The sequence below is a fragment of the Erpetoichthys calabaricus genome, chromosome 17 (genome assembly GCF_900747795.2).
Source record: "Erpetoichthys calabaricus chromosome 17, fErpCal1.3, whole genome shotgun sequence".
Classification (NCBI taxonomy): Eukaryota; Metazoa; Chordata; class Cladistia; order Polypteriformes; family Polypteridae; genus Erpetoichthys; species Erpetoichthys calabaricus.
Window position 1 is genome coordinate 12,485,249 of NC_041410.2, and position 25,811 is coordinate 12,511,059.

At 44.6% G+C, this 25,811-nt stretch overlaps 1 protein-coding gene and 1 long non-coding RNA gene across 3 annotated transcripts in view; one reads left to right on the forward strand and one right to left on the reverse strand.

Moving 5' to 3' along the window:
- The window catches only part of LOC127526167 (uncharacterized), a 368,097-nt gene that overhangs the window by 276,571 nt on the left and 65,715 nt on the right, over positions 1-25,811 (reverse strand). The window lies entirely within an intron of this gene.
- The window catches only part of fbn1 (fibrillin 1), a 311,649-nt gene that overhangs the window by 209,415 nt on the left and 76,423 nt on the right, over positions 1-25,811 (forward strand). For both annotated transcript variants that reach the window (XM_051920648.1, XM_051920647.1), the window contains exons 33-40: positions 9,608-9,730; positions 10,028-10,150; positions 13,520-13,645; positions 18,206-18,328; positions 18,583-18,705; positions 23,947-24,114; positions 24,382-24,450; positions 25,261-25,386. In XM_051920648.1, the coding sequence (XP_051776608.1) occupies positions 9,608-9,730; positions 10,028-10,150; positions 13,520-13,645; positions 18,206-18,328; positions 18,583-18,705; positions 23,947-24,114; positions 24,382-24,450; positions 25,261-25,386 (981 nt within the window). The remainder of the gene's footprint in view (positions 1-9,607; positions 9,731-10,027; positions 10,151-13,519; positions 13,646-18,205; positions 18,329-18,582; positions 18,706-23,946; positions 24,115-24,381; positions 24,451-25,260; positions 25,387-25,811) is intronic.

Sequence of the window (25,811 nt, forward strand, 5' to 3'; positions counted from 1 at the left end):
AATTGCAGTTGGAGTTCAGACTTGCTTGTGGTCTCACAGTGTCAGTGATGAGATTTGAACACACAGCCTTAGGGGCTGGAAGTCCAAAGCCTTAGCTACTACAAATATAATAGAACATAATTAGACATACTGTATATAAATGAAAGAACTGTGTGTGTATGGAGCAGTCCGCTCTGCTCACGCTCAACCACAGCCACTAGATGGCGCATGCACGCACCTCACTTCTTATTACAAAAGACCTGTGTGCAGCAAACGCTACCGTGCAGCGACGACGTGCTAATGACACACATGAAGAGACACAACCGCGAAACAAAGAAAACGCTGTGGTTTACAACAGCATGCAAGTGAAAGACATAAGCAACAGAGGGCTAGGCTTGAAGTTTTCACTAAAAACATCTTCTATCTGGAGGGATTTTCTGCAGACAAAGATTACCAGGACTCCGACGCCAGCGATGCAGCTAAGATATGGCATTGCTAGGGTCTTATTACCAAAACCAGTGGGGCAGCAAGCACAGGTGGGTCCACGTCCTCAGCACTGGGCCATTCTTAAGAGTCAGCTGACGCCTCTCCAAGTTCACAACCAGAATAAAAATGCTAGGGAGTCATTGGGTTGTTTTTTTGTCCTGAAGACCACATGCAGCTAGTATAATATAATATAATATAATATAATATCCATCCATTTTCCAACCTGCTATATCATAACACAAGGTCACAGGGGTCTGCTGGAGCCAATCCCAGCCAAAACAGGGCACAAGGCAGGAACAAATCCCGACCAGGGCGCCAGCCCACCGCAGGGCACACACACACACCAAGCACACACTAGGGGCAATTTAGAATCACTAATGCACCTAACCTGCATGTCTTTGGACTGTGGGAGGAAACCTACGCAGACACGGGGAGAACATGCAAACTCCACACAGGGAGGACCCAGGAAGCGAACCCAGGTCTCCTAACTGCAAGGCAGCAGCGCTACCACTGCGCCACCATGCCGCCCTATAACATAACATAACATAACATAACATAACATAACATAACATAACATAACATAACATAACATAACATAACATATGTCCCAGCACTGGGCCATTCTTAAGAGTCAGCTGATGCCTCTCCAAGTTCACAACCAGAATAAAAATGCTAGGGAGTCGTTAGGTTATTTTTTTTGTCCTGAAGACCACATGCAGCTAGTATAATATAATATAATATAATATAATATAATATAATATAATATAATATAATATAATATAATATAATATAATATAATGGATTATATATATATATACATATACATATTTATATATATAAATCCAACATCTGTCTCTCTGAATGTTTGTCCACTTTTCATGAGAGAACTACTTAACGGATTTAGATCGGGTCTTTTTCTATAATTTGCTTGAACATTCCGGTTGATCCTGCGACTTCCCTCATTGCGCTAAGTATCAGAGATCTCTTGCGCGAATCCAAGGGAGAGGTTGCAGGCCGAAGTGGGTGGGGCCCCCCTCACTCACGTGCCAGCCTCCATTCGAGTCTCTCTACCTGTCGCCACATGTTGGAGCGCACCTTGCCTCCACTTAGCTAGTGATACCTGTTTGTTCAGCAGACATTATCATCTAGAGATTGTTAAGGAGTAACATTTGATGTTTTTGAGAGAGAGAGAGGTCACAGCTATGTGTATCTTAGAGGGTAGCTGCTCATTGGCAGAGATATCATGGCCACGTGCTCTTCTCTCCACGCTCTCCTGTCAGAGCTGAACACAATCAGATACAGTGTCAGCGTTTGACGTCGGAGTGTACCTACCTTCCACTTGGCCAGAATTACATTTTTTTTATTGGTTTTTAAAGTGTGTTCTGTTTCACTTCTACATGGGTGTAGCCATGAGGGACAGCTAGTAATATAATATAATGTAGAATCATCATGGCAATATTGTACAGTGGTTGGAGGCGCTGCCTCACATATCCAGTGTCTTCAGTTGACTGTCCTGGTTGATTTCTTTGTGGAGTTTGCACATTCTCCCTGTGTCTGTGTTGATTTGTCTTCATATGCTTCTGTTTTCCTCATTACTGCCAGGAAGGTGGTCCCCACATGCACATGCATGACAATACATATTTTAGGTTATATATGTAAAACATATAACGACTATTTTAATATATTGTATGTTGTGTAATGTATTATGCACATCAGCATAAAGGCTGAGGGTGGTCTCAAAATAGCAAGGTCTTAGGGTTCCACTTACAAGACACAAAGAATAGATTTTAATAAACAAATAATAAATAATCATAAGAATAATAAAAAAAGTCTTGAAAAGTAATAATTAAAAAGCTAAAATAACGCTAAAATAAAAAATAAATTTAAGCCAGGGAACAAGCCCTGACTGTGTTCTAACAGGTATGTATTGCTTGTGTCCTTGTGTCATTATGTAGTCCAGATGCGCCAGCAGCCACACCAAGTGCACTTCAGACGAGGTCACCCACCTGAAGTCAAGCCTGGCCAGTACTTGGATGAGAGACCAACCATGGTTTGCTGCTGGAAGAGGCATTGGTAGGGGGTACTTACCCTGTGGTCTGTGTGGGGGATCCCAATGCCCCAGTGCAGTGCTGCAAAAATGGTGCCATCCTCTGGATGACAAGTAAAAAGGAGGTCCTGACTCTCTGTGGTCATTAAAGATCCCTGGGCATCTTCATAAAGAGCAGGGGGTATCCCGATGTCCTGGCTAAACTGCCCACCACGGCCTGGTCATTCTGGTCCCCTAATCATCCCCTGTCTTTCTGTCTTACCCCTACATCACCTAACAGCTCATGTGTGGTGAGTGTACTGGTGCACAAAATGGCTGCCGTCGCATCATTCAGGTGGGTGCTGCACATTAATGGTGCTTGAAGTGGCTCCCCACTCACTATGAAAAGCACTTTGAGTCGTGAGAAAAGCACTATATAAACATAAAGAATTATGAATAATTATTCTTATTGTTGATCCTTGACGTGGAGAGCTCCTGAGTTAATAGCATTATGGTACGAAACAAAAAAGCCGTAGACACGCACACGAGGAGTATCCGAAAAAAATAGATGCTGACAGATTGAAGAGAAGAGGATGCTGCCGTTCTCCCCCTTAAATGTTTTTACGGCGTGCACTACCGGTGGTGCGCCACCAGGGTGAGTCCCAATCTCTCGTTCGAGAACGCCAGGCCTGTTCCTTTCCCCCTAAGCCCAACCAGTCCAAGTGCATTTGATGGCTTTTGTGGCTCGTGTGTTGTTTGCTCTGCTGCCTCCTGTGCCTTCTCTCTCTTATTTACTGTTTACTTTCAGCTGACAGCAAAAGCACAAATTAAGTTCTCAGATGGCCGCCCCCCCGAAGACACTGAGGTCATCATATGGTGGCTCTTGATCTGTGGCTTTTACAACCCGAGAAAATTTAATGACAGACATTGCGGATAGTTTAGCAGGGGGGGCCATACTGGGAGAACGGGGACAATTTATGGCCTTTTTCTTTTTTGTTAGAGTCAGCGCCACCTGAAGGGTCTTAATTGCGCACGTCTCTTTCCGAGGGCTGCTGACTCCCGTTCCCGCTCATATGTTACGCGTTAAGCACTTTAAATGAGACATCTGCAAGTGTGTCTCTCCTAAACCTAAACAGCGTGTGACTTTGGAGAGGACCTGTTGCATGCAACAGTTTCCGTCTGTTGTTATTTTGGAGGCTTTTGAGAATTTTTTGGCGTGGTGGTGGTGGTGGTGGCGTTGGCGGGGTTTTTTTTTTTTTGGTGTAACTTTGTTTTGCTTCAGCTTTAGTGGGAAGCGTGCGATTGAATGAACATTTCCAAAGGGGTCTGTAATCCAACACAGAGCCCACTTTGTGCTGCCACATGTTAAAAAGCTAAATAAATCAATTAGTGGCATTGTGGCTTATCTGGGTGGCAATGGGGCAAATGTGATGCGCCCGTCTGCTTCTTCCTTTATAGTTGGCGTGAATGACAGCCTTCAGAAGCGCAGGTTGGTCTATTAGGTGGCTTTTTGTAGATTTTTAAAGGGTCAGCTGTACCTGCAGGTATACATCAGTAGATCAACGTCTTCGATATCCAGAGGGTCGTGATCGTCACGTGCACAGATACTGGGACATTCTTACACACTTGTGCTAATCGAAACATCCGAATCTACATGTGTGCACTTTGTGACAGGTGGCTATTACCTGGCCGGGGCGCCAGCTGGATGGAAGGACCCCTTGGAGAGAGCCACCCGCATAGCACTGCCTTCCCTGGGACCCTAGAGGGTAGCCTTCCTGGGCGGCTGTGGCACCACGGATACCCGCAGGACAGACAGGGAGTGTGGCACAGCCCTGTTGGGTTCCATGGGGGGCCGCCGGGGAGAGCTGCAGAGCCCTACATTGGTCTTCCACTCGACCTGGGAGTGATTAACGAGCCACCCGGAGCACTCCCAGGGCCAGCTTAAAAGGGGCCACCTCACTCCATTCAGAGAGCCAGAGTCAGGAGGAAGAGGGACGAAGACTGCTGTGGGGGGGGGGCCGTGTCTGAGGCGGAAAGGAACTGCTGTGGGGTGCGAGCCAAAAGCGCTTCCTACTTGAAAATAAACACATGTTGTGTGGGAAGTCGTGTCTCTTGACTGTCTGGGTCGGGGTTGGGGCAGCTGGAGCCCCCCCCAGTTTTGCACACCTTAAACACAGGCGCCCACCTCTGCTGTATGTGAGCGCGGCTTGACCTCCACAGTGTCCACAATGCCGGGGTGTTCCTGATGGCCATCAGCGTGGTTCTTCATTCTCTCCTCCACTGCTACCTCCGGCAGGTCCAGTAGGCGCCCCATAACTGAGCCTGCCATCATAGTTAGCCAGCTGATTCAGTGGGCCGCTCTTGAAATGATGTCACTGTCATGGCTCCTCCCCTGGCTGGGGTGCAAATTCATGTTTTATGTCTGTTTTTGATTCTTGTGTTTGTTTTAATGTTATTTTTGTTGGTTATGTGGACTGTTCTTTGTTTTTTTACTTTCTCGTATACAAAGTATTGTAATCGTCCAAAAATTCGATATCGAGATTTTGATGAATCTCGACGTTTTAGACCTCCCTGAGTCCGAAAATACCATTTTCAGAATTCTGTCTGTGTCTGTCTGTGTATACGTGTGTGTGATAGATAGATAGATAGATAGATAGATAGATAGATAGATAGATAGATAGATAGATAGATAGATAGATAGATAGATAGATAGATAGATAGATAGATAGATAGATAGATAGATAGATAGATAGATAGATAGATAGATAGATAGATAGATACTTTATTAATCCCAAGGGGAAATTCAACATACTCCAGCAGCACCTTACTCATACAAAAGACAATATTAAATTAAAGATTGATAATAATGCAGGTAAAAATAGACAATAACTTTGAATAATGTTATCGTTTAGCCCCCTGGGTGGAATTGAAGAGTCGCATAGTGTGGTGGAGGACCGATCTCCTCAGTCTGCCAGTGGAGCAGGATGGTGACAGCAGTCTGTCTCTGAAGCTGCTTCTCTGTCTGGAGATGATCCTGTTCAGTGGATGCAATGGATTCTCCATAATAGACAGGAGTCTGCTCAGCGCCCGTCGCTCCGCCACAGATGTCAAACTATCCAGCTCAGTGCCTACAATAGAGCCTGCCTTCCTCACCAGTTTGTCCAGGCGTGAGGCGTCTTTCTTCTTAATGCTGCCTCCCCAGCACACCACCGCGTAGAAGAGGGCACTCGCCACAACCGTCTGATAGAACATCTGCAGCATCTTATTGCAGATGTTGAAGGACGCCAGCCTTCTAAGGAAGTATAGTCGGCTCTGTCCTTTCTTACACAGAGCATCAGTATTGGCAGTCCGGTCCAGTTTATCATCCACCTGCACTCCCAGGTATTTATAGGTCTGCACCATCTGCACACAGTCACCTCTGATGATCACGGGGTCCATGAGGGGTCTGGGCCTCCTAAAATCTACCACCAGCTCCTTGGTTTTGCTGGTGTTCAGGAGTAGGAGGTGTTCAGGTGTGTGTATAAACGATAACTTGAGTTCACTTTCACTTAGATCAATCAAATTTTGCATACAGGTATTAGGTACAAAATGTAGATTTCTTTCAAGTTTTGAGGTATTTCCGCTAACTGGAAGTAGTACTTTACCTTTTATTCATGCAGCTGCAGAGTCCAATTTATTCAACTTTACTTTCGTAATAATTGTCCAATATATTATTCATTTGATTTGATTTGTTGTTGATGGTTATCTAATGTACATCTCTCTATTATAGTAAAAACATCCTGGGACAAGACGTGACTTTTTCAGAGAGATACTTTCATGTCCCGCGAGACGAGGCTTTGTGCCAACAGATTTAACCAGGCCTGGGGCAGGAAATAAAAGACGAAGAGTAGAAGACAAAGTAGCACGTCGTAAAGAATTCAAAAAACGCTGGCGCGATACACATGCAGAGCAGGTTAGAAATAATGAAAGATAATAAAATTTGAAAGTCTCCAAAAACTGATAGTAAAGATTGCATTAGTGCAAACAAATGAAAATTATTACTCGGTGAAATAACGGAACAGCGAAAAGAGATTGAATATATTGTTTGGCTTTAAATTTTAAGTCGGAGACTTGTAGATCGTCTAATTTGTGTTGCCATCAGGAAAAAGTAGTGTTTATACATAATGAAGAGACATATCTGCGAGAATTAAAATATTTGTTGTTTGGTGAAAGTGAAATCCACATACACGAGCGACAGAGATGTGAAGGATAAATTAGACTGGGCTGCGAATACTGATGCTCTGTGTAAGAAAGGACAGAGCCAGTGTGGGGAACAGCCCGGACACAGACAGGCAGACATGATGGTTTTACCACACACGTGTTTATTTAAACAATATACAGTGCACATACCCAGTGCCTCAGCACTAATCACCCCTTAAGTCCTGGCCACACGCACAATGCCTTTCTCAGTCTATTGGTCCGCCTCCACTCCTCTCCACCAAACTTCGTCCTCTTCCACCTGAGTCTCGCCGTTACTGGAGGGAGGCAGCCCCTTTTATTCCCCCTGGAAGGACTCCAGGTGGATCCTGAGGGCTCATAGCCACACCCCTGTGTGGCGGAAGCTCCCATGGTGAAGCCGGAAGTCCACCGGGTGTCTTCAAGTCTCTTCCCCCCAGTACTTCCCGGTGTGGCGGAAGTACTGAGGGCCAACATTCCCAAGGCATTGGGGCGCCCCCTGGCAGTGACCACAGGCCCCTACAGAATTGAGCTTCCAAGCTCCGTACCCGTGGTCCCCAAAGCCACCAGGGAGGACGCCCTCTCGTGTCCTGGAGGAGGCAGAAGCCCTCCTCCACTCCTCCTGGGCGTCCCGGCCGGGCATGGACGCCCGCCGGGCACCACACCGGTTATACTTCCTTAGAAGGCTGGCGTCCTTCAACATCTGCAATAAGATGCTCCAGATGTTCTATCAGACGGTTCTGGCGAGCTATCTATCTATCTATCTATCTCAGGACACCATCCGTCGCCTCATTAGGACATTGTCAGACATGCATACAAGCACATGGGGTTGGGGGGGGGGACATACAAACTACTGAGTACAATTTGCTGCAATGAGTCAAGTCAAATCAAGTCAAGTTGGGGAGCATGCACTGGTACAGTGTGTTGCCTCACCCACCACACGACGAAACAGCTCAGGATCTCGGTTGGCAACCCCCCAGGCAGACACGTAGTCCAGTCCCACCCTCCGGACATGACCCTCTATCTGCTGCAGCCAGGTGTTACGTGGGCGACCCCAACAATGTGGGTCCTGTGAACCTGATCACCCTCGGGTAATCGCACCACATGGCCGTAGTGCCGTAACTGACACTTCCTCACAATGCAGGTCAGGTGCCTCATTCGGGACACCATGAGCAACACAAAGTCAAACCAGGGGTGCCCAAGGACTTTCCAGAGAGACACAGTACTGTAGGAGTCCAGTCTTCATCTCAGGTCACTGGATAACGTCCATGTCTCGCAACCATATAGCAATGAAATTTCAGCAAAATGGCCTAGCCTGCCACATCCTTATTTCACTTTGAATTCAGCCCTCTGTAGGTTGATCATTTTCATTTCCATCATATGATGTGGCATCCTTTCGTTCCTAACACATTACCATATCAGTCCACAGCAGTAGAGATAGCCAGCAGGATTACTTTCCCCATTGAGATCTGAGTTGTTTTCAAAGAGTTCCTTTAATTTTTTTGAGCAGGTTATTCCTATGAGCTGTGATCGGACATAGAAGCTCATTGGTGAGGCCGTTCCTTGGTTTTTCCTGATGCAGAGTTGCAGACAATTTCCAAAGTCCCACCCAATTCCTCTCCTCTGTTGGACCCTCCCCCACCGTTACACCCCATTAGCATAGAATTTCCACGAGTGACCTGCTGTTACAGTATATTTATAGGCCGAGAGTGAAGAGAAGAAGAGACAGAACTGTTGTAGCAATGCATCACCTCCACATTCACTCCCTGAGCAGTGACTGGACATAGCGGCTCTTTGGCGTGACCAAAGTCATGGACCGATGTCTTGGTTTTGCTGATTTTAAATTGCAGATAATTCTCAAAGTTCTCCACCTGACTCCTCTCCTCTGCCTCATCTCCTTTATCAATACAACCCATAATTCCAGAATCATCTGAAAGTTTTCACAAGTGACCTGACCTGCTGTTATATTTATAGACTGAAGGTGAAGAGAAGAGGAGACAGAACTGTTGTAGCAATGCATCACCTCCACATTCACTCCCTGAGCAGTGACTGGACATGGAGGTTCTTTGGCATGACCAAAGTCATGGACCGATGTCTTGGTTTTGCTGATTTTAAATTGCAGATAATTCTCAAAGTTCTCCACCTGACTCCTCTCCTCTGCCTCATCTCCTTTATCAATACAACCCATAATTCCAGAATCATCTGAAAGTTTTCACAAGTGACCTGACCTGCTGTTATATTTATAGACTGAAGGTGAAGAGAAGAGGAGACAGAACTGTTGTAGCAATGCATCACCTCCACATTCACTCCCTGAGCAGTGACTGGACATGGAGGTTCTTTGGCATGACCAAAGTCATGGACCGATGTCTTGGTTTTGCTGATTTTAAATTGCAGATAATTCTCAAAGTTCTCCACCTGACTCCTCTCCTCTGCCTCATCTCCTTTATCAATACAACCCATAACTCCAGAATCATCTGAAAGTTTTCACAAGTGACCTGACCTGCTGTTATATTTATAGACTGAAGGTGAAGAGAAGAGGAGACAGAACTGTTGTAGCAATGCATCACCTCCACATTCACTCCCTGAACAGTGACTGGACATGGAGGCTCTTTGGCGTGACCAAAGTCATGGACCGATGTCTTAGTTTTGCTGATTTTAAATTACAGACAAGTTCTCCCCTTAACTCCTTCCCATTGTCTAACCACCCCCCCCCACCCCATTACACCCCATTACACCCCATTACACCCCATTAACACAGAATGTCTGCAAGTGACCTGCTGTTATATTTATAGGCCGAGAGTGAAGAGAAGTGGAGATAGAATTGTTCTCTGCGCTCATCCACTATATATAGTAAGTTCTAAAAATGCGCAATTCATTTTACTGTTCATTTTGCTTCCCCAGATATCAATGAGTGTGAGATTGGCGCCCATAACTGCGATCGACACGCGACTTGCACCAACACGCCTGGGAGCTTCAAGTGCCGATGTAGCACCGGATGGATTGGAAATGGAATCAAATGCACAGGTAGGTGCGAAACCCTCGTGAAGAAAATAAAACAAAAAGATTTGTAGCCTTGCTAATGACTTTGCGTCATTGTCTTTAAACAATATGCCACCTTTCGAGATGTGTAGTCAGTAAGGTTCCTTAGCCTCAGAATGTTAGTTTGCATGCAATGACTGTCATTTTAATTAGTCGCTTAGCCAAACTGACCCAGTAGTAAGCCTTTGAGAATTTTATGTAAAGGGGACGTCACCTTAGACAGAAGGCCACGATGCATTTTGTCTGTGTTATTGTGACATGTTTGTGGTGTCCTGTTTACAGATTTGGATGAGTGCTCAAATGGCACCCACATGTGCAGCGCTCATGGCGAATGCAAGAACACCATGGGCTCGTATCGATGTGTCTGCAAGGAAGGCTATTCCGGAGATGGCTTCATCTGCTCAGGTGACAACCGCGGGATTTATAGAACCGAAGCGCATTTGACCGTCGTTTTGGTAGTAATAGTCCTAAGCGTATTGTCATGGGTGTAGAAATGGGATCCCTTTTTGAGTTTTAGCCTTTGCTTTGGTTTGTCTTAACGTCTTTTGCAAGTTGTGGCCAAGGAAAGCACAGCGAGTTTCACAAAGAAATGTTGGGGCACCAACCTGGTTGTGCCTGTTTAACTCCTGCCACAAGAATGAGTCACAGACATCATGAAGGTTTGGGGCAGCCACCCCATATCTTATTCCCAGGCTGCAAAACTTGAGGTAAATTGAACAGAGATGTTCACAAATTTGAGTCCAAAATAGCACTTCTAGTATGAAGGTAAGATGGCAGCCTTAAAGGCCAGTAAAGGAAATGGCGTCATCGGGGCCAGAAACCGGAAGTGACGTCTTCGGGGGGCCGGAAGTGACAACAACAACAACATTTATTTCTAGAGCACATTTTCATACAAATAATTTTGCTCAAAGTGCTTTACATGATGAAAATGAAGAAAAAAAAGACAAAGTAAGAATTAAAATAAGAGAACACTAATTAACATAGAATAAAAGTAAGGTCTGATGGCCAGGAGGACAGAAAAAAAACAAAAAAAAACTCCAGACGGCTGGAGAAAAAATAAAATCTGCAGGGGTTCCAAGCCATGAGACCACCCAGCCCCCTCTAGGCATTCTACCTAACATAAATAACCTCAATCAGTCCTTTAAGGGTTTTCATGGAAGAACTTGATGATGATGGTCACGGGGACTTTTGGTCTTTAATCCATCAATGGAGGGACATCATGGAGCTTTGATTAGGGGTTTGTATGGATTTTGGAGCCACCATGAATAATAATGATAATTAATTGAATATACAGAGCATCAGGATTAAACTAAAATGTAGTTTTGAGAAAGCCTTATTAAAGTAATGAGATTTCAGCAGTTTTTTAAAGTGATCCACCGTATTAGCCTGGCGAATTCCTATCAGCTGGCTATTCCAGATTTTAGGTGCATAACAGCAGAAGGCCGCCCGCCTCACTACTTCCTTTAAGTTTAGCTCTTGGAATTCTAAGCAGACACTCATTTGAAGATCTAAGGTTACGATTGGGAGTGTAAAGTATCAGACATTCTGAAATATAAGATGGAGCAGATTATTGAAGGCTTTGTAAACCATCAGCAGTATTTTAAAGTCAATTCTAAATGGCACAGGTAACCAGTGTAGTGACATCAGGACTGGGGTGATGTGCTCGGATTTTCTTTTCCTAGTTAAGATTCTAGCAGCTCCATTCTGCACTCGCTGCAATCGATTGATCTTTTTTGGGTGGTCCTGAGCGGAGAGCATTAAAGTAATCTTGTCGACTGAAAACAAAAGCGTGAACTCATTTCTCAGCATCTTTCAATGTTATAAGAGGTCTAACATTTGCTATGTTTCTTAAGTGAAAAAATGCTGTCCTAGTGATCTGATTAATATATGATTTAAAATTCAGGTCACAGTCAACAGTTACCCCTAAATTCTTTACCTCCTTCTTGACTTTTAATCCTAATGCATCAAGTTTATTTCTAATAGCCTCATTATGTCCATTATTGCCAATCGCTAAAATTTCAGTTTTCTCTTTATTTAGTTTGAAAAAATTACTACTCATCCATTCAGAAACACAAGTAAGACATCAGTGCGTGCTGAAACCCTACGGGATTTCCTGTGAATGGTCTGTAAGAGATTGAGAGAGACAGTCAGTGAACCCCGCCGCCCCCTAGTCTGGTGTGGAATTACTGTCACTTAGGCCCTTCAGCTGTCTCCCAATCGCACGTGTGTGACACTCCACACAAATAAGTAACGAGAAAGGGCCACTGTAAGAAAATCAAATCAAAACCAGACAGGCGAATACTTGGCTCTGGTCACCGAGACCGGAGCTCCATCCTGTGGTGCGTTCCATATGCGACTGAACAGCTCCTTCTGGAAGCTGCAGGCTTTATAGTTGGCGGACTGGAAGGGGCGGAGTCAGTTGTCCTCACTGGGCATCTTCCATTTTGCACTGGTACAACTTCCAATGGAGGCGAACTTGTCCACTGTCCGCAAACGTTTGACGTCGAGAAAGAGGGGTCCAATTGGTTCTGTCTAATCTTGAAGCATGATTTTACATTTCGATGAGGTGGCCCGCTGACAAATTGAAAGTCTTAAGTACGGCCACAATGAGCCAGGCTTGAACTGTAACCTGAACATCCTCAAGTGCTGCACTACCGTCATCTTGTCACAGGGGGCGTCAAACTTGACAACTGCAGTTGCTGATTCCATCCCCGGAGGATGACAGATAACACAAATAGAAATCACAAGGGGGAGGACTAATCACATGACTCTGTGAAGACTTTGCAGCACAGATTCAAATTTTCAAAGTATTGCAAGCCCACCAGGTGGCACGGTGGCGCAGTGGTAGCACTGCTGCCTTGCAGTAAGGAGACCCAGGTTCGCTTCCCAGGTCCTCCCTATGTGGAGTTTGCATGTTCTCCCCGTGTCTGTGTGGCTTTCCTCCCACAGTCCAAAGACATGCAGGTTAGGTGCATTGGTGATCCTAAATTGTCCCTAGTGTGTGCTTGGTTTGTGTGTGCCCTGCGGTGGGCTGGCGCCCTGCCCAGGGTTTATCTGCCTTGCACCTTGTGTTGGCTGGGATTGGCTCTAGCAGACCCCCGTGACCCTGTAATTAGGATATAGCAGGTTGGATAATGGATGGATGCAAGCTCACCACTTTTTTCTTACTTACAGCCAATATCATGCAAGCCTGACAAAGAAAATTCCCATGAGAGTGCTCTCCGGGTGCGGGAAGTTCAGCTGCAATCTGCAATCTCGCACCCTTTTGTTTTCTTCTTCTTTTTTCCCCTCTGTTGCGTTACATAAAACACAATGAATCAGAAAAATGAGACTGTCTTCTGCTTGCCAAGTCCAAAACACGCATATCTATCTATCTATCTATCTATCTATCTATCTATCTATCTATCTATCTATCTATCTATCTATCTATCTATCTATCTATCTATCTATCTATCTATCTATCTATCTATCTATCTATCGTCCTCATACCTTGTTAGCTGCATTATATGCACTTTTTTCATTGGCTCTCAGCTCTCACATGTAGATAGCCCCGCCTCTCCGATTTACCGCTGAGTCACTGGGTATGTCAGACTACATGACCAGAGGTCACCGGAGCGCACCACGACTGCTCCTGCCTCGTTAAGATTACGTAAATAAAGTTGGTGACGGAAAATCACTGGAGAACTCGTGTCACGTGTTAGGGGACTTTAGGTGACATTTGGATTTGTATAATTTCAGCATTCGCTCGTACTAACTTCCCTTTCTATGTTGCAGACATTGATGAGTGTGCTGAGAACATAAATCTGTGTGACCACGGCCACTGTCTCAACATTCCCGGTGGGTACCGTTGTGACTGTGAGATGGGTTTCGCTCCGACATTGGACAAAACAGAATGCCAAGGTAAGTCTGAGTGGACTATAAATCAAAGTAGGCTTGAAAAGACCAGTTGTCAGGCCACTGGGTGTGATGATCTGTGCGATTCACATGGGTGTTGTGTTGATGAGAGCGGACCACTCGTGGTCAGTGCCCCCTAATTTTATGGTTAGTCAGGTAGAGAAAAGGGCGTGTATGGGAAGGGAGCCAGTGGCAGCAACTCTTGGGTGTTTGCTCTAAATTCCAATTCCATTTTCTTTTAGGGTGGTCTATTTAAATAAACCCACCCTTCCAGTGTCACAAGAACGACACAAAAACATCATAAAGATTCGGGGCAGCCACTCATATAATGTGCCTTGGCAGCAGGAAGGATTTGAAATAACTGCGAGATGTTCACAAGACTGAGTCCAAAACAGAACTGACGATGTGGAGTCAAGATGGTGGCTTTAAAGGCCAGTGTTGGAAGTGACTTCAACGGAGACCGGAAGTGACATGATCAATAGCGCCGGATCCTGGAAGTGATGTCTTTGGGAACGGAAGTGATGTTGTTGGAGGCGACAGAACCGGAAGTGATGTCGTCGGAGGCGCCGGAACCGTGCGGTATTTCCCGAGAATGGTCTGCAAGGGATTGAGAAAGACAGTTAGTGCATCCTGCCGCCCCCTGGTCTGGCATGGAATTACTGTTACTCAGCCCCTTTCGCTGACTGCTACTCACACGTGTGTGACACCAGTCACGTAACTTTAGGGAATTTTCCATTACATTCTGTTAAATCATTAGTTTTGTTGCAATCTCCATACACCAATCTCTAATTTGAGGGAAAGAGACACAGAGAATAGGTGGAACATGAGATGGGGGAAAGGACATTACAGTAGTAGGCTGGGAGGTTTTGGACAAAATTTCACGGCTTTGCAAATTTATGGGATACGGAAGTCGTGAAAATGGGAGCCTGGGTAAAGCTTTCAAATTTTAACTAAAATTCTACAAAATGTTCTAGTGTTCTGCCTGATCTGCGCAAACTCAAATGAGCGTGAGCTGGGCCGTTCGCTGAATTGTGATTGGGATACGAGCTGTGAGGCTAATGACACAATTTGAAGTTTCACTCTGTGGGATTGTGTCTGTGCCTCAGAGACACTGAAAAGATTTTTAGCAAAGACCAAGGGCCTCGTTTTTAAACTTTGTGTGGATTCAAGCGTGAAAATACACGTACGCCAAAAAACAGGAAAATGCGTGTGCCAAAAAAATCGGATTTATAAAAGCGGGTGTCTCTACGTTTCTACGCAATTCCCCCTTTACAAATCACAATTGCTTTGTAAATGTGTGTCCTCAAACACCGCCCTGAAACATCCATGTGTGGAACATGCTAATCAGCCTCATGCATATGCAAACACGATGCTGCAGAACTTCACTGGCTTGTAGAGCAGCCGCCCACCTGACACAATTGAGACCCCGCCCCCTTGCATTCACAAGTATCTATCTGACTGAGCTCCGCAACTGAGAGCACAAGATCACGTGTGGCATTATAGTGTGCTCTCCAGTCAGGTGCCAACATCTAAGCAGGTAGCCGCTCTCACCTGTCACATGTAATGACAGGACTGATGTTACTTTGAATAAATAGTAAATGCCGTATGAGACACCGAGGGTTCAGCCAGTTACCTCATGCAGCACCGCCATGTCTGCCAAGGCTACTTTACCTCAAAATAAATGAATCACGGACTGACCCAGGCCACCGAGCCACGACGTTGGTCAGTTCCATCTTGGTATCACAGATGACGGTTGACAAAAGCAGCTTCATGTTCACAAGTAGACTTTATGAGTGCAGTAAAATGTTCCAGTTATGCGTTGGCACAAACTTAAAATCATGTGAAGTGTTGTTGTGTGTTGTTTATGGCACAAAAAACTCTTTTGAAGCAAATCACTGAAATGTGCAGTTTAGGCATTTGGTCTGTGCCAAGGGCAGTAGAAAACGATGGAAACTGTGAGACTGAAAGCGAAGCGGCTTCTTCTGCACGATCAATCTGTTGTTACAACATTGCCATTTATCATCATATGCTAAAATTTTACTTTTATAAATCAAAATATTGAGATGAGGGTTACAGTGCTGAAATGCTAAGTGGGGTGTACAGGTTTCAAAGGGTTAAAGCCGACAAGCCATATTACAGAAATTCAAAAAATCATAAAAAGCACAAAGCACAGGCAGGGACACTAAAATAATAAATAAATAAATAATAAATGTGAATTTCCCCTTGGGATTAATAAAGTATCTATCTATCTATCTATCTATCTATCTATCTATCTATCTATCTATCTATCTATCTATCTATCTATAATATAGTTCCTTTCACATCTATCTATCTATCTATCTATCTATCTATCTATCTATCTATCTATCTATCTATCTATCTATCTATCTATCTATCATATAGTGCCTTTCACTTTATCTATCTATCTATCTATCTATCTATCTATCTATCTATCTATCTATCTATCTATCTATCTATCTATCTATCTATCTATCTATCTATCTATCTATCATATAGTGCCTTTCACTCTATCTATCTATCTATCTATCTATCTATCTATCTATCTATCTATCTATCTATAATATAGTTCCTTTCACATCTATCTATCTATCTATCTATCTATCTATCTATCTATCTATCTATCTATCTATCTATCTATCTATCTATCTATCTATCTATCTATAATATAGTTCCTTTCACATCTATCTATCTATCTATCTATCTATCTATCTATCTATCTATCTATCTATCTATCTATCTATCTATCTATCTATCTATCTATCTATCTAAAATTCACCAGACTCCCAAGTGCATTCAGATGAACTGTCAGGAAGTGTAGGTAAGCCCCGCCTTTAGAGAGCTGAGGGCAGTCCCTAGCAGTGATGGGCAGGTGGCCCCGCCTCTTGGGGAACAACCCACAAGACACAAGGCACATAATAAAGGCTTAGAGGAAAAAAAAAAAAACAAGGAACAGTATAAATAATTAATAACGTAACATAAATAATTTCTCAACTCGGCCACAGGAGGAACCCTGACAGCAACATAACACTGGGAGTCTTCTACAAGGCCATCTTTTACATTTCTAAAACTGTTTCATCAAAGGGGATTGAATTTTCCCCAGAATTAAACAATTTATTGACGTGTACGGATTTCTGATTTGTGCATTGGTACATTAATCCTCCCTTTTGGAAGGAACTCATATATGTGAGGAAAATTAATGGAAAGAATTATGAAGGATAAGATTGAGCAGCACATGGCAAATACAGGAGTTTTACTGAACAGTCGGCATGGGTTCAGATGAGGAAGGTCGCGTTTCACTAACATGCTGGGATTCAATGAGGAACCAACAAAAGGATACGATCAAAGTGGAGCTGATGATATTATTTATCTGGACTTTCAGAAAGCATTTGACCAGGTGGCACATGAGAGGGTGGGCATCAAACTAAAGGAAGTGGCAGTTGAGGGTGATGTTTGAAGATTGGTGCAGAAATGGCACAGACACGGGAGCAGAGGGTGATGGTGTGAGGTACCAAATCAGAACTGGGTGACATTAAGAGTGGAGTCCAGCAGGGGGCAGTGCTGGGGCTGCTGCTGTTTTCAATAAATATAAATGATTCAGATAGGAATATACTGTAAAGAAGAAACTGGCTAAGTGTGCAGATGATAACAAGATAAGTGGACTGGCAGATAACCTCGAATGTGTTGAATCATCACAGAGCGACTTGGACAGCTTGGGCCGATTTGTGCCAGATGAAATTTAATGTCAGCAAATGTAAAATATCACACATAGGATATAACATGTGAAGTCTGAATATACAAACGGAGGTCTGAAAATTGAAAGAATGGCTTATGAGAAGGTCTTAGGAGTCGTAGTGGACTCTACACTATCACCTTCCAGACAGAGTTCAGAAGCCATGAAGAAGGCTAACATTCTGTCAGGTTATATAGTGCCTTGATGTGTGGAGTACAAGTCACAGGAAGTTCTGCTCAAGCTTTATAACACACTGGTGAGGCCTCATCTGGAGTCCTGGGTGCAGTTTGGGTCTCAGGGCTACAAAAAGGACAAAGCAGCACAAGAGAAAGTCCAGAGGGGAGCAACGAGGCCGATTCAGGGCTACAGGGGATGAGTGATATAAAGAGGTATAAAGATTAAAAGAGCTGAGCCTTTACAGGAGATGAAGAAGAGACCTGACTGAAGTGTTTAAAATGATGAAGAGAATCAGTGCAGTGGATCGAGGCGGTGACTTTAAAATGAGTTCATCAAGAACATGGGGGCACAACTTGTTAAGGGTAAATTTCACACAAACATTAGGAAGTTTTTCTTCACGCAGAGAACCACAAACGTGGAGTAAGTGACCAAGCAGTGTGGTAGGCAGGAGGACTTTAGGGACTTTCAAAACTCGACTTGATGTTCTTTTAGAAGAATTAAGTGGATAGGACTGGCGAGCTTTGTTGGGCTGAATGGCCTGTTCATGTCCAGATTGTTCTAAAGTTCTCATGTTAAATATATTTTTTTAAATATAAAGTATATGGGGCTGATTTTTACCGTACTTCTTTCTGAAACAGATATCGATGAATGTGGTTTCCCTGAAATCTGTGTCTTTGGGACGTGTCATAACCTTCCAGGATTTTACCGATGTGAGTGCGACACGGGATATGAGCTGGATAAAACCGGTGGGAACTGCACAGGTATGAAGCCTTCACTCATCGTATCCATTTTAATTGTAATGGAGTCGCATGTTTGCACTTCACAGTTTCATATTCATCTGTATAGCTGTCATCGGAAGTAAGGGCATAGGGGGAAATTACAAAAAATGCAAAAAACGTATTCTACAACCAAACAAGGTTGGGGGGGGGGGGGGGGGGCAAACTACAAATAAGACACAAAAACATGAAAACACTACGCCAGCACTTAACAGCCTGACTCCTGATTTGCTTTCCAGATGTCAACGAATGCAACGATCCTACGACTTGCATCAGTGGAGTGTGCGTCAACACACCTGGCAGCTACATCTGCAATTGTCCTCCAGATTTTAGACTCAACCCAACTGGTGTTGGCTGCGTTGGTAAGGTTTTCCATTTTAACGCCACCATTGACGTTTGTTAGAGCGATCGTTAAGTCACGTTACGCTCCATTGGGGGTTTAAGGATTCAGAGACTTGGTTACTAAAGTCAGTGAAGTTAGTCAGTCCTTAATCCAGTGTGTCAGGCATCAAGAAATCGGATCGTATTTAATCTGTGATATACAGCAGCTACACATCACAGGGTTTATGGGTATGGTCAAGGTGAAAGGTTAATTTACAGAGGGGTCTATAAGGTTGGTTTGGATATCAGGGCAAAGGGGAGACGCAGTGTGGAGGGGATCTTAGGAATAAGAAAATCCACTTTAAGAGAACATCGGGGTGTCGGGGGTGGGGGGGTGCACATCACACGTAACAATGGCGATTTCATCTAAAGCACGGGTGTCCAACTCTGGGCCTGGTGGGCCTGGTGGCTGCAAGTTTTCATTCTAACCCTTTACTTAATCAGTGACCAGTTTTCACTGCTAATTAACTCCTTTTACATTCATTTTAATAGCCCTGTTTTTAAGGATCCAGTCCTCTGAATTGATTTGTTTCTCCATTAAATGGCAGCCAAACAGAAATGAAACGTGAAATGAGCCAACCAATGAGCATCTAAACTGGGGCTTCACACACCAGCCAATTGCACTCCAACCGGTTTCTTAATGAGAAGCCGACGATTCTTGCTGTTAATTAAACCCGTTATTTAATTCCATGACCTGTTGCTGCTCTCATTCTGCCACAGCCGACATTTCCAAAACTGTTGATATTCCGTTTTTTTCTAAGAGCTCCATCAAAATCTTTGGGTGACCTGACAGATCAGCCTCACTGAGACCCTCACCTTTCTTTATTTTCAGATTTTCTGTGATGGGCACTGATGAGCTGGTCATGTGGCGGCTCATTTTGTGTCTCATTTCTGTTTGGCTGCTAATTAAAGAAAAAAAGAAACAACTAAGGGGCCTGAGTCAAGTTAATTAAAATAAAAGAAGTTAATTAGCATCAAAAACTGGTCACTAATTAAGAAGATAGTTAGAATGAAAGACTGCAGCCACTGCGGCCCACCAGGACTGGAATTTGACACCCCTGACCTAAAGGAAGGCGTCAGCTTCACTGTGAATGGCAGGCCACTGAAGGAGCACCGGGAGCAAGTGCAGTGCAGCCAGTCAGGGGGTCAATAAGAACATTTCAACAGAGACCTCCACTCTCTTTACTGACGAGTCAAACTTCTGACTGTGAGGGTATCTGCTGTTCACAGTGGGCTCTCTTCATTACCCTCGCTCCTCTCGCTACATAAAGTCATTTGAATGGGCGGCATAACCCTTCAAGCTGTAGACATTTTGGTGAAGTTCATAACTATCTTTTGGTGTCAAGCACTGCTTGTACCAGACTCCAGAAAAGCTTGGCTTCATCTTCATGTAATGACAGCTTCATCATACACTTTGAGACACCACTGTGCCACACTGCTGATTAATATGAAAAAGAGTCAGAGGTTAATGGTCACAGCCAAATGGCAGACATCAGGGCAAAGTGTGGAGGGAGTCTTTGGAATAAGAGGCAGATCCACTTTAAGAGAACATTGGGGTGTCAGGGGCTGCACATCACACATAACAATGGCGATTTCATCTAAAGGAAGGCATCAGCTTCACTGTGAATGGCAGGCCACTGAAGGTACACCAGGAGCAAGTGCAATGCAGCCAGCTAGGGGGTCAATAAGAACGTTTTAATGGAGACCTCCACTCTCTTTACTGACCAGTCAGGCTTCTGACGGTGAGGGTATCTTCTGTTCACAGTGGGCTCTCCCTCTTCATTTAACCTCACTACACTCTGCCCTCTTGCTACGTAAGTCCATTTTAATGGGGGCATGCCAGGGGTCTGTAATACTAGAAAACAAGCTGTCGTGTTGTTATTAAATATCTTGTGATGTCAAGCTCTGCTTGCACCGGACTCGAGAAAAGCTTGGCTTCATCTTCATGTAATGACAGCGTCATCATACACTTTGAGACACCACTGTGCCACACTGCTGATTAATATGAAAAAGAGTCAGACAGTCACAGCCAAATGGCAGACATCAGGGCAAAGTGTGGAGGGAGTCTTTGGAATAAGAAGCAGATCCACTTTAAGAGAACATTGGGGTGTCAGGGGCAGCACGTCACACATAACAATGGCGATTTCATCTAAAGGAAGGCGTCAGCTTCACTGTGAATGGCAGGCCACTGAAGGAGCACCGGGAGCAAGTGCAGTGCAGCCAGTTAGGGGGTCAATAAGAACGTTTCAACGGAGACCTCCACTCTCTTTACTGACGAGTCAGACTTCTGACTGTGAGGGTATCTTCTGTTCACAGTGGGCTCTCTTCATTACCCTCGCTTCTCTCGCTACATAGAGTCATTTGAATGGGTTTGCATGCCAGAGGTCTGCAATAGCAGAAAACATGGAATATTAAGCTGTAGACATTTTGGTGGCATTCTTAACTATCTGCACTGTTTGCACTGAATTCCAGAAAAGTTTTGCTTCATCTTCATGTAATAATGGCTTCATCATACACTTTGAGACCCCAGTAGTCACCACTGTGCCTACACTGTTGATTAATATGAAAAAAATGTCAGAGATCAATGGCCACAGCCAGATGGCAGACATCAGGGCAAAGGTGGGACACAAAGTGGAAGGAGTCTTTGGAAAGGGTGCCCATCACATAACAATAGCGATTTCCTCTAAAGGGAGGCTTCAGCTTCACTGTGAATGGCAGGCCACTGAAGGAGCACCGGGAGCAAGTGCAGTGCAGCCATCTACGGGGTCAATAAGAACGTTTTAATGGAGACCTCCACTCTCTTTACTGACCTGTCAGAGGGTATCTTCTGTTCTTAGCGGCCTCTCTTCATTACACTTTCCCCTCTTGCTACATAAGGTCATGCAATATTAGAAAACCTGATCCTTCAAGATGTAGACACTTCGGTGGAGCTCATAACTATGTTCTGGTGGTAAGCACTGTTTGCACTGGATTCCAGAACAGCTTTGCTTCTCTTCATGCAATGACGGCTTCATCATACACTTTGAGACCCCAGCAGTCACCACTGTGCCACGCTGCTGATTACCAAGAAAGAAACTCAAAGATCAACGGCCACAGCCACACGGCAGACCTCAGAGCAAAGGGGAGTCACAAAGTGGAGGGAATCTTTGGAATAAGAAGCAGATCCACTTTCAGGGAATATTGGGGTATCAGGGGGTGCACATCATACATAATAGTGGTGATATAATCTAAAGGAAGGCGCCAGCTTCGCTGTGAATGGCAGGCCACTGAGGAGCATCTGGATCAGGCGAGAAGCAAGTGCAGTGCAGCCAGCTAGGGCAGGGGTGGGCAATGTCGGTCCTGGAGGGGCCGCAGTGGCTGCAGGTTTGCATTCCAACCCAATTGCTTCTTTAGAAACCAATCATTGCCAATCTCACACCTTATTTAATTTTATGGCTTGTTAGTCTGTGTAATGTTAGGTTCTTATTTTGTAGATTTTTTTTCCTCTCCATGGATATCATCCAAATGATTTGAAGCCTAAATCGGATCATTTTCAGTCTGTCACCTTTTTCTATTAAGTGTTTTATTAAAATCAAACAGAGCATCATGAACACACACAGATGTAAATGGCAGCAAACTGAATGGAGAACTGCTGGCCGCTTTGTCATTTACATCTTATTGCTAATAAGAGGCCATTAAAACAGTAAATGCAGCAATTTAAGATGGAAATAAGCAATCGAGGGTGGCGTCATCGGCAAATAATTGACTTCTCATTAAGAAGATGGGTTGGCACAAAAACCTGTAGCCACTGCGGCTCTCCAGGACCGACATCGCCCACCCCTTAGCTATGGGGTCAAGAAGAACATTTTAATGGAGACCTCCACTCTCTTTACTGACCAGTCAGGCTTCTGACTCCAAGGCTCTCTTCTGTTCCCAGTGGGCTCTCCCCATTACCCTCTCACCTCAAGTCATTTGAATGGGGGCATAACCCTTCAAGCTGTAGACATTTTGGTGGAGTTCATAACTATCTTCTGGTGTCAAGCACTGCTTGTACCAGACTCCAGAAAAGCTTGGCTTCATCTTCATGTAATGACAGCTTCATCATACACTTTGAGACACCACTGTGCCACACTGCTGATTAATATGAAAAAGAGTCAGAGGTCAATGGCCACAGCCAATTGGCAGACATCAGGGCAAAGTGTGGAGGGAGTCTTTGGAATAAGAAGCAGATCCACTTTAAGAGAACATTGAGGTGTCAGGGGCTGCACGTCACACATAACAATGGCGATTTCATCTAAAGGAAGGCGTCAGCTTCACTGTGAATGGCAGGCCACTGAAGGTGCACCGGGAGCAAGTGCAATGCTGCCAGCTAGGGTGTCAGTAAGAACGGTTTAATGGAGATCTCCACTCTCTTTACTGACTTTACTGAGGGTATCTTCTGTTCACAGTGGGCTCTCCCTCTTCATTTAACCTCACTACACTCTGCCCTCTCGCTACGTAAGTCCATTTTAATGGGGGCATGCCAGGGGTCTGCAATACTAGAAAACAAGCTGTCGACATTCTGGTGGTGTTGTTACTAAATATCTTGTGATGTCAAGCTCTGCTTACACCGGACTCGAGAACAGCTGAACAGCTTCATCTTCATGAAATGGCAGCCTCTTCATACACTTTGAGACCCCAGCAGTCACCACTGTGCCAGGCTGCTGCTTCAGTCTGGCAGGGGCCACACTCTGAAATGAGACAAAGAAAGAGTTGAGGCACCTCTGTGGTGAACCCCACTTAATTAATGATATTAATGATTAACAAAAAAGACACTCAAAGATTAAGGGCCACAGTCAGATGATACAAATGCTCAGGCGTGTCGTTTTCTCAAAGAAGGAGCTCCATCAGAAATCAATGGCCTCTTCAGGCGGCAGGTGGGTTTATTTCTGTAGATATTTGTGGAGCCCACAAGAGGTGGGGGGGAAATTGTGAAAGTGATGTCACTCAAATCAGCTTCTCAGCGTCATTCTGGAACTGCTGAGGAAAGGCGAGAAGACATTAGCAATGGTGCCCCCTCTTGGCCTGGAGTGGTACTGCTTACCTTATTAGAGCCCTGAAGGGGTCCCCTAATTGGTCGGGTCTGAAACGGCAAGTTTTCTAAATACTGTGCGGTTTATTAATGTGTTATTTACCCAATAGCCGTGAAATGCTTGACGTCTGTATCATGTTTATTTTCTTTTTTTGTTTTTGTTTTATTCCAGACACTCGAATAGGGAATTGCTTCCTGGATTACAGGCAAAGAGGAGACGCCTCCGATGTTTATGAGTGCAACACCGAAATTGGTGTTGGAGTCGCTAAAGCCACCTGCTGCTGTTCACAAGGCCGAGCCTGGGGTACCCCGTGCCAGTTGTGCCCAGCAGTCAATTCCTGTGAGTTCCCGGGTTGACATTCCCTAAGGATTTTTCCACGTTTTCACTAATCAAGCATTAACAACAGTGATGTTTTTGGTTTTTTCCCATTTTTAAACCCTAGAACAAACATTATATTTTATTTCCTTTCTTTTATCGCTGCTTGATTTCACATGCCGATTTGAGTTTTTGCAGCTGACTGCCGCCCCTTATGGGACGCACATAGAAATTCAGGGCACCAACGGCGATGAGCGCCCACTTGACGGCTGACGTGTTTCTGTCTTGCAGCGGATTACAAAATCCTGTGTCCTGGTGGCGAAGGCTTCCGACCGAACCCGATCACCGTCATCTTGGAAGGTAACGAGACATCTGCATGGCATAAATGTCACCTTTAGATACCCTAGGTGTAAGTCTTGGGAGGAGTAGTGTGGACATTAGAGAGCGCTGTTGTGCTTTGAAACCCAACAGACAGATGCTCTGGACACAAGTATAAAGGCACTAAGATGATTTTTAATTCTTTTCTTTTCAAAAGTGCCTCCAAAACACCACATCCACCGAATACACTATAAACTAACACAACAACTATAACAATTCTCTCCTTCTCTCCTCCCAGCAAGCTCCGTCACACTCCCTCCCAACTCCGGCTCCCTTGCTGGGTCTCCACTAGTCCTTTATAGAGTCCTTGACCCGGAAGTGCTGCTGTCCTCCCATCCATGTGACTCATCAGCACTTCCGGGTCAGATGGAGAGTTGCAATTCTTCTGTCCCTCCCCTGTCCCCATGACTTGGGGGGTACTCCTGGGCAATATGGAAAACAGAAATCCCCGTGTCTCCCTGCAGCGCTACCTGGCGGCACCCACGGTACCCAACAGGGCTGTGAAGCCGAACTCCATCTCCCATAGTGCCCTGCGGGAATCTGGGGCACTGCTATGCTGCAGGGAAGTCGCCATCTAGTGTCCTGGGTGTGTCGGCTGGGTTGAGGTGCCATTCGTCCATCACAGTGGTTAGAAATTTCACTTTAACAAATCTACGCATTTTTTATTTGTTTCTTGTTCCGAAATGATAGCTCATTCCTTTCTTCTTCAGCTTGCCCAAAATGTCATATAATTCCTAAATGACCCTCATTTGACTCTCTCTCTCTCTCTCTCTCCTCTGTTTTCCATGACAGATATCAATGAATGCCAGGAACTGCCGGGCTTGTGCCAAGGTGGCCAGTGCATTAACACCTTTGGCAGTTTCCAGTGTGAATGCCCACGAGGATACTACCTAAGTGAAGAGACGCGGGTGTGCGAAGGTTTGTTACGCTGGCTCTCTACCTGCTAGGGTCCTCCTGTGGTGCAGGTGGGGTGGTCACTGTGTACATGAGGGGATGTAATGGCTGCCTTCAGTCAGTGCACCAGGACCTTCTTTCAAGCATGAAAGTATAGAAGATCTCGGTTGTATCCTATTCCTACCAAACGTCATGTAAAAAAATGAGTTGGTGATCACAAATATGAAAATTTCCTGATGTCATAAAGGTAATGAGGTTCATTTGTCCATGACAATGATGACGACATAAAAAGTGGGCATCTTTTAGGGAAAATGTCCGATTGTGCTGTTAGGTTATCCTGCTAAAGAACTGATATTTAATAAGTAGCAAATTGTTCTGTACAGAATCTGTGTATTAAATACAATACAACACAGCTTATTTTTTCTATAGCACCTTTAACTGAGTGCAGG